The sequence below is a fragment of the Microcaecilia unicolor genome, chromosome 1 (genome assembly GCF_901765095.1).
Source record: "Microcaecilia unicolor chromosome 1, aMicUni1.1, whole genome shotgun sequence".
Taxonomy (NCBI): Eukaryota; Metazoa; Chordata; class Amphibia; order Gymnophiona; family Siphonopidae; genus Microcaecilia; species Microcaecilia unicolor.
The window spans coordinates 284,793,069-284,807,064 of record NC_044031.1 but is presented as its reverse complement, the minus strand read 5'-3'; the positions used below and the strand labels follow the sequence as shown (position 1 = coordinate 284,807,064).

Here is a 13,996-nt window from a genome sequence, read left to right as displayed (position 1 = left end):
CACAGAGGAGGCACAGATAGGGGTATTGACAAGGCAGCACTCCCTACGACTGTACCTACCTTGTACTGTAACTAGAGTTCCTTCTAACTGATAAGTGCAAATGTGATTGTCTATGCCAGATTAGTTTTGATTTGATTTTCGAACTGTGATGCTGGTTGGTATGCCCTGATAGTGACATTTAGGGCAGGAAGTTATCATCATAGGCTTCCATTAAGATGTGTTATTATACTCTTAACACCAGTTATTAGTAACTAGGTCTCATTGTAGAAAATGGGACCTGGGCTAAAACAGCAAGAGTTAATGGTAAAATAACAGGTATTAACAGAAGCTCACATTGATAACTAAGGGATCCTTTTACAAAGGTATGCAAGAGATTTAGCACATGCTAACGATTAGTGTGTGCTAAACTATAAGAAGCCCATAGGAATATAATGGATGTCTTATCATTTAGAAGTATAAAAGAAAGCAGATCAAATAAAACAAAATAAAAGAGAAGAGAAGTGGTTTATTAAAACAGTGACCTGACATGGCCACGTTTCGCCCTCGGGCTGCATCAGGGGTAAAAACTACAAAATAAAAACATACATAAAAGACTTATAATGAACAATAATTGAAATCAATACAATATAAAACTTAAAATTAAAAACATAAAAATTATATAAAAGAGATATATAGACTTAATACTCACATACAGGAGACAAGTGATTTCAGTATGATTTAGTGTATGAGGGGAAAAGGAAACATTCAGATCAGTGCAATGTTCAATGTGACACGCAGTTCCATATTATGCAATCTATAATCATCTAAATTTAACGTGATACCAATGTGAAAGTGCTCACATAGAAAAGTTGTCAAGAAATAAATCAATAATCAAGTGTTTACATACCTAAAAGGGGATTATAACAGAGCATTCCCCTAAAAGTTAACTTATAAAAACACCTAAAACAGGAAGCAATGTTTGGTTGCAATCTTGTATTCCTTCATTTCAAAACAGAGTGTTTACTTGCTCACCACAACTTGTTCCTGGCCAGTTAAATATTTATTTATTTGTAACATTTGTACCCCACATTTTCCCACCTATTTGCAGGCTCAATGTGGCTTACATAGTACCGTGAGGCAGTAGCTACCTCTGGTGGTGAAACAAATACGGAGTGATGTTATGGTCAGTCAGATAAATATATTACAGACACAGTAAGGGATCATAGAGAAGGGGAGTTATATTGAGTTCATTATAAGTTTTTGTTTCTTTGTGTTGCTGGGTTAAGGCATTTAGGTTTGTTCAGTAGGGTATGCCTTTTAGAACAAGTTGATCTTTAGTGATTTCCGGAAGTTGAGGTGGTCGTATGTTGTCTTTACGGCATTTGGTAGTGCATTCCAGAGTTGCGTGCTTATATAGGAGAAGCTGGATCCATAAATTGATTTGTACTTAAGTCCTTAGGCACCTACCCATGGATATTCAGCGGGAGATAACTGGTTATGTCCCGCTGAATATCCTGCTTATTGGCTAGCCACTAACTGGATATAGCGCGACATAGCCGGTTAGGCATGGATTTTCGGCACTAAACCAGCTTTGTTGAGCACTCAAAATAAGCCGCCTAAATAGGTCTATCTTTGATCACTAAAAGGTTAACCAGTTAGCGCTGAATATAGGCATAGCCAGTTAACTTTTTAGCACCCAAAATAAACCCGGATATTCAATGCCAGTCTTTGGATGTGGCTCGGCATGGACTATCCAGGTTTAATGCTGGTGGTGGACAGCTAACGTGCTGCCTGCCACTAGCTGAATATCGGGCCTTGTCCCCCAGATTCTATATAGCGCGACTGAAATTGTGTGCGCAAATCTGGTCATATTCTGGATTTGTGCATGCAATTTAATTACTTAACAAGTCAATCGGAGATGATAATTGCCACTTAACAAGCAATTGTTGACACTAATTCTCATTAATAAGAATTTACGCATACAATTTGCTAGGCATATTCTGTAAAGTGGTGCGCATAAATTCTAATGCGTGCTTCCAAAAAGGGGCATAGCCGTGGGCGTGACATGGGCAGACATGGGCATCCCAAAAATCTATGTGCATGGTTTTAGAATACAACTGCTCTCTGTCTAACTTAGGCGCCGGTATTTACACCAAGTTTTTTACTTGGCATAAATGGATGTTCCTAGAGTTAGGTACAGGCATAGCTGCTAGGTATATTCTATAAACCGTGCCTAGGTTTACAGAATACCCTTAGGAGGAAATATTTTCAGCAACGACTTTTCAGGCGTCATATATAGAATCTAGTCCTATATGTCTGAATTGCCCTGGCTCCCTCTGATTGCCTATTAAGATAGTCTGACATTCTGAGCATCATATATATGTTATTTAAATGTTTTAACTGATTGCCTTTTAAGGTGTGTCATTTGTATTGTGCTTTCATTGTGAGTATCGTAACTATGTTATATGAGTGTTCTTCTATGATATGATAGGCACATATATATGATATGCACATTTTGGCATATCATTTGCATTCTGCTGACATTTCACATATTTCTGTTATATGAATATTCTACTGTTTTGTTTTAATATGTATATTTTTGATATTGTATCATCATCTTCATCATCAACTTTATTTGATACAATGCAAAGTCAGTAAAAATATCAAAGCATGTCCCAAGGCAGCCAGTTTTAGAACTGCCCTCATAGTGCTTTCAGGTAGTCTTTCTTTTCTGAAGTTGTACAGCATCAAGCAAACTCCATGGGGTCGATGTTCAGTCAGTGGTGGTGAGCGTTTTTTAGCCACCAGCAGTGCTATTCCCTGAGATTGGGCTCTTGTCAGCTCAAATTGTTTTTTTGTCTAATATCTTCTTTACGGCTTTCGGTTTTCGGACTCCCCCCTCCCCCATCTGCAGCCAGCATGAAGCTTGTCAGATTTCTAATGAAATTGAGTCATGAAACTGTGGCTGTTGAACTGGTGAACAGAACCATCACAGGTGCAGATGTCAGTATGAATACTCATCTTAAAGCTGTGAAAATGACCCTGAAGAACAGAGAGACTTTGTAGCTGGAAACCCTGAGCATTTGAAGAAATAACATTCACTACTTCGTTCTGCCAGACAGCTTGCCTCTTGATACCCTGATAGTTGATGTTAAGCCCCAAGTGAAATCCAAAAACAGGGAAGTTGTTGCATGGAGAGGGAGAGGGAGAGGGAAAGGGAAAGGGAGAAGGACAGAGAGGGAGAGGGAGAATGAAAGAGAGGGAGAGAGAGAAGGACAGAGAGTGAGAGTAAGATGGAAAGGGAGAGAGAGATGGAGAGGGAGAAAGAGAGGGACAGAGAGAGAGGGAGAGGAAGAAAGAGGGAGAGGGGGAGAGAGAGAGAGGGAGAAGGAGAGGGAGGGGGAGAGAGGTAGAGGAAAGGGAGAGGGAGGAGAGAGAGGGAGAGGAAGAGAGAGGAAGAGGGAAAGGGAGAGGGAGGGAGAGAGAGAGGGGGGGGAGAGAGAGGGGGGGGGAGAGAGAGGGGGGAGAGAGAGTGAGATGGAAAGGGAGAAAGAGGGAGAGAGAGAGGGAAAGCGAGAGGGAGAGGAGGACCCTGGCGATAATTTTTCCTTCAACAGCACATATGCCAAGACCAGAAGATATGGAATAAAATATCCGAGTTTATGTGGTTCTGTAAGATATTCAGCACTTAACCTCCTATGCGTGGCATAAAATTAGGACTGAGTTTTATGCAGTTTAATTTAACCACTAAACTTAGGTGTCTAAGTGCTGAATATTGGTACTTAACTGCATAAGTGCTGAATCTGCCCACTGACCCTCCCTAAAATGGCTGGCTTTCACTTTAGTGATCTGTGATGATATTCAATGGCACTAACCAGTTAAGTGCTGCTGAATATGGGCAGATAGCCCCAAACAAGTGATTTAACCAGTCAGAAGCCATTTCTGGCTGGTTAAATTGCTTTGTATGTCGACTCCATATTTATACATCATACATTTCCTTTATCTGTGTCTGTGATGCCTTTCACTGTTTGTTAGTTTTATAGGGTTAGTGGCTTTCCGATTGCTGGGCAAACCTAGTTCTTTCTGACTGTAAATTCACAGGGCTTTCTTTCCTCCATGGGATCCTCTTCCACAAAGGAGACTCTTTTTTCCCCCAGCAACACCTTTTCCTGTAGTTAAACTCCTAGTTGATGCTTTTATCTTTCTCTCTCTTCCTTTGGCTTGTGGCTCATGCTCCTGAGTTCACTCTTTTCTTCAGCAGTCAGACAGATGGCAGAGGGATAGGTAAAGTGTTTGACTTTCCCATGTACTTCACACAAGACACTAACTTAAAACTCAATGGAGGCTTCATACTGGACTTAAATAAGCTAGGCCCAAAAGTTGAGCCACCACACACTCTAGGGCAGGGCTTACCAAATTGGGGGTTATGACTGAGAATGAGGTTCAGCACACCGCATTGGGGGTTGCAACCGTGTCTGGAAGTATATAAACACGCCATTCTCTGACGTGCCTTGGTGGGGTCACCAGGAATGCTGTGGCTGTGACCATGGGGTTATTGCTGAAAAATGATTGGTAAGCTCTTCTCTAGGGGGAGTCTCTGGCTTATATAAGGGCAGGCAACCCAGCAAGGGATACTATAGCATAGGGTTACCATATTTGGTCCCCCCAAAAGGAGGACACATGCCCCACCCCCGCCACACCCCACCATGCCACAACCCCCACCCCACCCCCTGTCACATGACCCTATCCCTTTCACCCCCCCCACCCCCCTAGGAGTGTCCTATCCCCTAGTCCTCTCCCCTTGCCTTACTCTACTGCCCTGGTGGTCTAGTGACCTCTTTGGGGCAGGAAAGTGCCCCCTCTTTCCTGCCCAGAGCGCTGCCCTGCATTCTCTGACTTCCCCTTGCAATGCTGATGGCCCCGGTTCCGATTCAAAATGGAATGCAATGTTTCTCAACCCAGTCTTTGGGGCACACCCAACCAGCCAGGTTTCCAGGATATCCACAAGGAATATACAGGAGATAGATTTAAATACACTGTCTCCTCGGTATGAAAATCTCTCTCATTGTGAATATCCTGAAAACCCGAGTGGTCGGGTGTATCCTGAGGACTGGGTTGAGAAGCACTGCACTGGGTTTTTGATACTTGGTTTGATTTTATGATTTATATGACTCCAGTGTCATCAGGAATGTTGTTAAACCTTAATTTGTTTATGAGAATCTCTTTTCAAGTTAGACCAAATTACACATTTTTTTTCAAAGTAGGTTAGTGACCTATTCCGTATCTTATGACATATGAAATCATTTTCAAATGAGCTCCAGAGTTCCCATGCTGAAGGGCATAAACATCTTCTCCATCCTACTTTCCCAGTGTGGTTTATCCTTTTGAAGTCAATCAGAAGGTTCATTTAAAAAAACTCAACTTTAAATCAGAAGAAGTACAGGAAGCCCCGGGATATGGATTTTCTGATTTCTAAAAAATTCTCTTTGTGCATATGATATTATGCTACTCATGACATGCTTTTTGTAGCTGTTGTGATGATGAATGTGCACAGACTGTAACCCTCCCCTTTAGTTTGCAAGCATATTTTCTTGCCTGGAAATCTTTCCTGCTTATAATCGAACGAGAAAAACGCCCAAATTCCGACCTAAATCGGGAGATGGACGTTTATCTCACAAAAACGAATAACGCGGTATAATCGAAAGCCGAACTTGGACGTTTTCAACTGCACTCCATTGCGGAAGCGTACAAAGTTGACGGGGGCGTGTCAGAGGCGTGGTGAAGGCGGGACTGGGGCATGGTTATCACCCGAACAGAGATGGGCGCCTTTCGCCAATAATGGAAAAAAAGTATGCGTTTGTAGCTAGAATTTAGGGCACTTTTCCTGGACCCTGTTTTTTCACGAATAAGGCCCCAAAAAGTGCCCTAAATGACCAGATTACCACCGGAGGGAATCGGGGATGACCTCCCCTGACTCCCCCAGTGGTCACTAACCCCCTCCCACCACAAAAAATGATGTTTCACAACTTTTTATTTTCACCCTCAAATGTCATACCCACCTCCCTGGCAGCAGTATGCAGGTCCCTGGAGCAGTTGTTAGGGGGTGCAGTGGACTTCAGGCAGGTGGACCCAGGCCCATCCCCCCCCTACCTGTTACACTTGTGCTGCTTAATGCTTATTCGTCCAACCCCCCCAAACCCTCTGTATCCACATGTAGGTGCCCCCCTTCACCCCTTAGGGCTATAGTAATGGTGTAGACTTGTGGGCAGTGGGTTTTGAGGGGGATTTGGGGGGCTCAACACACAAGGGAAGGGTGCTATGCACCTGGGAGCTCTTTAACTTTTTTTTTTTTTGTAAAAGTGCCCCCTAGGGTGCCCGGTTGGTGTCCTGGCATGTGAGGGGGACCGGTGCACTACGAATCCTGGCCCCTCCCACGAACAAATGCCTTGGATTTATTTGTTTTTGAGCTAGGCGCTTTCATTTTCCATTATCGCTGAAAAACAAAAACGCCCAGCTCACAAATTGTCGAATAAAACATGGACGTCTATTTTTTGCGAAAATACGGTTCGGTCCGCCCCTTCACGGACCCGTTCTCGGAGATAAACGCCCATGGATATAGACGTTTTCATTCGATTATGCCTCTCCACGTGTTTGTAACACGGTGTCCTGTGCATAATGTTCAAACTTGTCAAACCTGGTAGAAATAATAAAGCTAACACACACAGTGCTGCTGCTTTAGTCGTTGCCCAAATAGTTCACTAGCTTTTTTGGTTACTTTCAGCTTGTGAGCTTTTTCTTTAGACTTCGATCCACTCTCAAGATTTTTTTTGTGCTGTATAGTGGAATTGCAGCTGTAGTTTACCAGAGTTATTTTATTTATTTATTTTATTGCATTTGTACCCCACATTATCCCACCTTTTTGCAGGCTCAATGTGGCTTACAGGATGTTAATATGATATAGTCATTACATAAACTTAGATACAGTCGATAATAAGCTGAAGGTAGATGAGGGTTTAGATGGAAAGGTATTAGGTAAGGTCATGTGAGAGATGGAGAGGTATTAGGTAAGGTCGTCTGAGAGGTGTTTTAAAGCACTTGGGAGGTAAAAGGAGTGATTTGTTTCATTAAGGATGTCTTTTGTAAGCCTTGTTGAAGAGATGTGTCTTCAAAGATTTGCGAAAGCTGGTTAAGTTATCTGTGGTTTTCAAGGCCATGGGTAGTGTGTTCCATATCTGTGTGCTTTTGTACGCAAAGGTGGTAGCGTATGCCTGTTTGTATTTGATTCCTTTACAGCTGGGGAAGTTAGGAGCTTCCCTGTCTAGTTTACATATTAGGATGCTCTAATGCCCTGGTCTTCACTTCTAGTTCTTGAGGTTAGCAATGGGTCATGTTTTCAGGATATCCCTAAAGAATATGCTTGAAGAAGATTTGCGTACCTACTACCTCCATTGTATGCAAATCTCTCTCATGCATATTTATTAGGGATATCATAAAAACATGAGCCATTGAAGGCCCTCAAGGACTTAAGGGCCTTCAATGGGTCAGGTTTTTATGATATCCCTAATAAATGGGTCAGTTTTTTATGATAGTGAAGACCAAGGACTATTTATTCCTTGGTTTATCTATACAGCAATCTGAATCAGAATATTACCTACTCATGACCTCTCATTTGCTTTCCCTTTTATTTTTTCAGGAAGAATCATCCATGTTCTTCCAGTTTGGTCCCTCCATTGAACAACAAGCTTCTGTTATGCTGAACATCATGGAAGAGTATGACTGGTACATTTTCTCCATTGTCACTACCTATTTCCCTGGTTACCAGGACTTTGTGAACAAGGTGCGTAGTACTATTGAGAACAGTTTTGTGGGCTGGGAGCTGGAGGATGTCATTCTGCTGGACATGTCCTTGGATGATGGTGACTCCAAAATTCAAAACCAGCTGAAGAAACTTCAGAGCCCTGTGATCCTTCTGTACTGCACAAAAGAAGAAGCCACCTATATTTTTGAGGTAGCCCATTCGGTGGGGTTGACGGGTTATGGCTACATATGGATTGTGCCCAGCCTCGTGGCAGGAGACACAGACACTGTGCCTGCAGAATTCCCCACTGGACTTATCTCTGTGTCATATGATGAATGGGACTACGACCTGCCTGCCAGGGTCAGGGATGGGATTGCTATAATCATCACGGCTGCCTCAACAATGTTATCTGAGCACAACTTTATTCCAGAACCTAAAAGTAGCTGCTTCAATACTCAGGAGAAACGTATTTACCAATCCAATATGCTGAACAGGTAGGGGACTGCTTGGTGGGAGACGGCGGGGTGGGGAGGAGGGTTTGTACAATGACTGGACATTTGTTGGGTGATGTGCTTGAGACCATGTTTGCATTGCACAAGTTAGTTTGTTGCTCTTGCTATATAAAAATCTTCTTAGTGCCGATGTACCTCTTTCCACCACAACCCTAACAATTCCCATGGAAAATAGTGGTTTGGATGAAATTGGATATATATACTGTCATTATGTGTATATTACTCAAGGTATGTTAGGAAATCCCTGGGATGAAGCATAGTGTAGGCATTTGTGTGTCCTTAAAGGGACAGAATGATCAGCGTCAGGAAAACATACCTCGGAAACAGTAGGAAGTCTAGGAAATCTGTTTAAATTCATGGATAGCCCTGCATGAGTGATTTAACTGGGCAGGATACTCTCCTGTCTGGTTCAATTGCTTTGAATATCAACCCCTATGTGTGTTATTTACCAACAGCACAACTTAATGCAGTACTGCAATACATTTTAAATAATAATGAGCTGCACACAAAATAAATGTAAAAAGCTTGTGATAAACTTTGCAGGTTCTGTTATTCATTGAATATGAACAGTCCCTCAAGAGGTTTTGTTAACTTTCCCTGATAACATTGGCCAGTAAATACATGACAACAAAAAGAGAGTCCAAATCTCCCGCAAAAACACACAAAACAACAAGAAAAGCAGAAGAAACCCCAAAAGACCAGACTGAAACCACAGATGGTAAGAGCACCAAAAGAAGTTTAGGGTCCCAATAAAAACTTCTTTTGGTGCTCTTACCATCTGTGGTTTCAGTCTGGTCTTTTTGGGTTTCTTCCGCTTTTCTTGTTGTTTTGTTCAGTAAATACATGAGCCAGTGCTCTTGGGGATGCTGTCAAAGGGGTGAGTGGCACAAAATATAGTTTATCATTTATAAATTTGATATACTGCCTACCTTGAGGACAAATCGAGGTGGACTAGAATAAAAAACAATAGAAAATAACAGTTCCCCCTGCCATAGTCCCCCACATCTGGTGGCTCTTTAAAAAATCTACACACCCCTGCACTCCACAGCCTCCTCGTCCATTTTAGATTGTGCTGGTGGTACCCATGTCCTTCTACCTTCCTCAGTCCCTCAGTCCCTTTTAGAAACATGCTGGTGGTATCAGACCCCACAAGATGCTTCCTGGCATATACCTGCTCTCTCGGGGGTCTACTGGGAAGTAGGAATGATCCCTGGCACCCCCTGCCCTAGTGGATGTCTCTTCCAAAATGGCACTACCCAAAGCTTAGAATCAGGAAGCAAACCCTACGTAAAATCCAAAGGAAGGACAAGCAAAAGTAAGGGTGGACCAAACAACCTTCAGCAGACAAAATGTTAGATCACAAGTCTTATTGGAAAAACACCTCAAATACAATGTCTTGTCCACTGGAGGTTGTTTTGTTTCACACTGCTTTTGCTTGTGCTTCTTCCAAAATTGCACCAGCCAATGATAACCTTGCAGTTCTATTGCTAGAGGTCAGGCTTATTTCTCCTGTTTAGCAGCCTGACCCCTAGGATCAATAGCATTTTGGAAGAGGCAGGCACCAGGGTTGGAGTAACTGGGAATGATTTCTGTCCCCCACTACACCCCGGAGAGAATAGATACATACCCAGGAGGGGGGAGGTTCTGGGTGCCATCAATGTTTCTAAAAGAGTGTGGAGGGTGTGTGGCTAAAAGGGATGTGGCTGCCACCAACATGTTTCTAAAGGGGGGGGGGGGGGGTAGGAAAGATATGACTGCCACCATCATATTTCTTAAAGTATTGGGGGAATGGGAGTTTGTGTGATGGGGCTCCAGTAAATGTGTTAATAAAATAAATTGGGGTGAGGGTGTTTTGAAAATAGCATTAAGATGGGAGTTACTTTTTGTGACATCGTGCCCTGGCCTTTTAAAAAACAGTGCACCTGGCTTGGGACTTGCTATCATTGCGTTGCTGTGGCCAGGACCACACATTATTCTTGGCTGCAGCATCACATAACCAAATGTAATGTACCATGAGATAGTGAATCCTGCGGTGGGCTTGCCTGTGGTAAAATAGCACAGAAATGTATTGAGCCTTTGAAGCCAGGGTTTAAATCTGCTTCTCCTTATGATCTTGGGCAGGTCACTTAACTCTTCATTGGCTCAGGTACAAACTTAGATCAAAAGCCTTCTGGGGACAGGAAAATATCTACTGTGCCTGAATATAACTCACTTTGAGCTACTCCTGAAAACAGGATATAAGTGCCTTGAGCTACTGTTGAAAAGAGATGAGATAAAATCTGAAACCAACTTGCCTGTCAAAGAGATGGGGGGAAGTTTGTTGTGTACCAGCTGGCCCATTTGTGTCATCAATCACATTTCTGTATTGCTTGTATTATGCTCTATGGATGTATGAGGTGATGCTTATTGTATAGCTTGGTGGACGGAGGGGTGACCTGCCTGCCCTGATTTGTTTTGCAGTTCACTAATGGGCCCTTTCACTAAGGCATGCCTAAGCAGCTTAAAATGTCATACCGCACAGGGGCGTAGCCAGACTTCGGCAGGAGGGGGGTCCAGAGCCTGAGGTGAGGCGGCACATTTTAGTCCCCCCGTCACCGCCAACCCCCCCGCCATTGCCGAACCCCCCAGCTGCCGCTGCTGCCGCCACCACCAACTTTGACCGCCCCCTGCCGATGACCCTCTCGACCCCCCTCCTGCCGCCAACCCTCCCCCGCTGTCGCCATCGCCTACCTTTGCTGGCGGGAGACCTCAACCCCTGCCAGCCGAGATCCTCTTCTTCCTTCGTTCTGTTTCTGTGAGGAGGCTGATCTGCAAGGCTTCGTTCTGTTTCTGTGAGTCTGACAATGTGCAGGACTTCAGACTCAGAAACAGAGCGAAGGAAGAAGAGGACCTCGCTGGCTGGGGTTGGGGTCCCCCACCAGCAAAGGTAGGTGACGGCAGGTTGGCGGTGGGAGGGGGGTCGAGAGGGTCGTAGGCAGGGGGGTCCAGGGCCAAATCTAGGGGGCCCAGGCCCCCGTGGCCCCATGTAGCTACGCCACTGCCGCAGGACGCACTCAGGCATCCTGCAGTAATTGCCAAACTAACACACACTAACCACTTTTAATTTTTTTAGGGGGCATGTCATGGGCAGAGAGTGGGTGTTCCAACGCTAATCAGTTTGCACAGCTGCATTATCACATGCTAACTGATTAACACAGGAATAAGGTGTGAGCTCTTACCACATACAAAATGGGGGGGGGGGGGGGTAAGTACTCACAGTAAATTTTTTTTAATGGCCATGCATTAATAGCAACATTAGTGCATTGCCATTAATACAAAAAACCACAAAAAGGCCATTTTTACTGCTGCAGTAAAAATGGCCTTAGTGCATGGGAAAAACCCATGTAAGGCCACTTTTTACCACAGCTTAGTAAAAGGACCCTTACACCTGGCAATCAGAGCCTCGGACAATGAAATGTTCAACCAGAACTTCAGTCCTGAAGTACGTTTTCTGGTAGATGCTGTAGTTTAAAACAGAATATATATGATGGTGTTACCAAGAATGCATGAGGTACAGCTGTAGCACCATAAATGACCAAACGTCCTGGAGGATTTGAACTAAGAGACTGACTGGGAAATTGATTTCATGCTGCACACTGAATGCTATCATAATGGACTACTCTTGATTTGGGAGACATTTCATCTGCTTGTATGCTGTGTGATTATATTGAGAATCTCTGATCTAACAATTTATATTTACTGTATATGCTAATCAAGAAATCTGGATCCTGTAGCCATGGAATATCAGAAACAAATATTTGTTCATCTTTGGGGTACAAACTGTGAATACCAAACTGGGGTGGAGGTTCTTTTTACAAAGGTGCGCTAGCGTTTTAGCACACGCTAAAAATAAGCAAGTGCTAAACGCTAGAGACACCCATAGGAATATGTCTCTAGCATTTGGCATGCACTAAAACTTAGTGTGTGCTAAAAATGCTACCGTGCCTTTGTAAAAGACCCCCTGGGTGAAGCATACATGCTCCAGAGAACTGAAAAACAACCAAACACAATCCAAAGGGTTGTGTGGAATGAATGTAAAGAAATGAGGAAAGTGGGAAATACCCTCAGAAACCAAGGCTTCTGCCAAGGTCTAATCAACAAGACACTATTATCTATAAAAGACTTTGTGCCCGTGATCAAGTTTCTTTCCCTACTCCACTCATTCAAAAATGCCCATATAGGAGCACAACGTTTTTATACAAAAAAGCCCATAATAGAGCACAAATATTAAAGATAACTGAGTAACAAAAACTGTTCAAGCTACAGCATGGCATGCATCAACTTAGCTTAATAAATGCTGGCTTGACAACCCCACAATTCAACTGTTGATTTTCAACGGGGCCCGATTCGTTTCACCCATAACAGGGCTTCATCAGGAACCACTCAGTTGGATCATACTGACAGGGGTATCGGTCTCAAGCTGACTAAACTTCTCTTACAACCGACGGGAGCTTTGCCAAACAGATCTGATTTTCAGGATATTCATGAGCTGTAGTTGCATAATTTAAAGACCTGCCTCCTGATATTTAAAGCTATTTAACCAGCCAGACACAGCCACTGACTGGTTAAACAGCATATCAGCACCTAATCACTTATATTCTGCAGGAGTTAACCAGTTATCTCTGCTGAATACTTCTTGTTAGCGCATAATCAGCTTACATTGCATGACTCATCTGGTTAGGCACCGATATTCAGCGCCTAACCGGATAAGTTTAGCAGTGAAATAGGACTACATAAATAGCTGCCCTATCTTTAACCACTAAAAAGTTAACCAGTTAGCACTGAATATTGGCATAACCGGTTAACTTTTTAGCAGTTAAAAAACAACAAAAGTGCTGCATATTGCCGGCTTAATATGGGGGGGGGGGGGGGGGGGGGGGGATGACGACACGACAATGCCTACTTTATACCTCCCAGAAGAACTCTCAAATTCTAAAACTTTTTTTTTATAGATATGGACCATCGGATGTTGAGATAACTATGGATTGCACACTTTACCCAGTATCAAAATCAAATTCTTCATCAGTTCTTTTTCTTTCTTCTTTTCTTTTCCATTTCCTTTTTATATTTATAATTATTGACTATCTTTTTATCTATTTATATTAATCAAATACTTATCTTAGCATGTGTATTTCTTCGTAGACACGGAAAATAAACTTCCAACATAGCACTATGTTTTGCAATGGGCAAAATTTCCACGTACAAATCTTAATATCCTCAAGGCACTCATGCATAAAGTCCATGGGCCCCGTTTCCAAAACGATTAACGCTGTTAATCCTTGAAGTGATTGCAGATGGTTCTTCCTTTTTGCTCAGCACATGCTGATTCAATGACAGTGTTTGCCTATACACAAGTCAGACACAGTATTGGCTAGATCTTGTGACTCCTGAGGTAGGCATTAATCGCTGAAACACAGATCTGTGTAGAATCTGGAAACATTTTCATGTGTATTGCAACCTTTTTTCTGTGTCTTGCAATCTGTTGTATTTTATTGGTTTTAGAAAATATTTATCATCTAAATATGTATGTTTATTCCCCTGTATAGTTCGTTGGAATTTAATTGGTCCTCCCCTACTCCTTTCCCTGAGACTTTTATACATTTGTTGGTTTTTTTTCCTTTTTTGCTTTTATCCATAGTACCTCACCTTCAGATGGTCCATATACAAA

At 42.9% G+C, this 13,996-nt stretch overlaps 1 protein-coding gene across 1 annotated transcript in view; it reads left to right on the top strand.

The window, feature by feature from the left end:
- Positions 1-13,996, top strand: part of GRIN2B (glutamate ionotropic receptor NMDA type subunit 2B) — an 854,212-nt gene that overhangs the window by 195,168 nt on the left and 645,048 nt on the right. Inside the window, exon 2 of the mRNA XM_030207195.1 lies at positions 7,673-8,271. Within this exon, the coding sequence (XP_030063055.1) occupies positions 7,673-8,271 (599 nt within the window). The remainder of the gene's footprint in view (positions 1-7,672; positions 8,272-13,996) is intronic.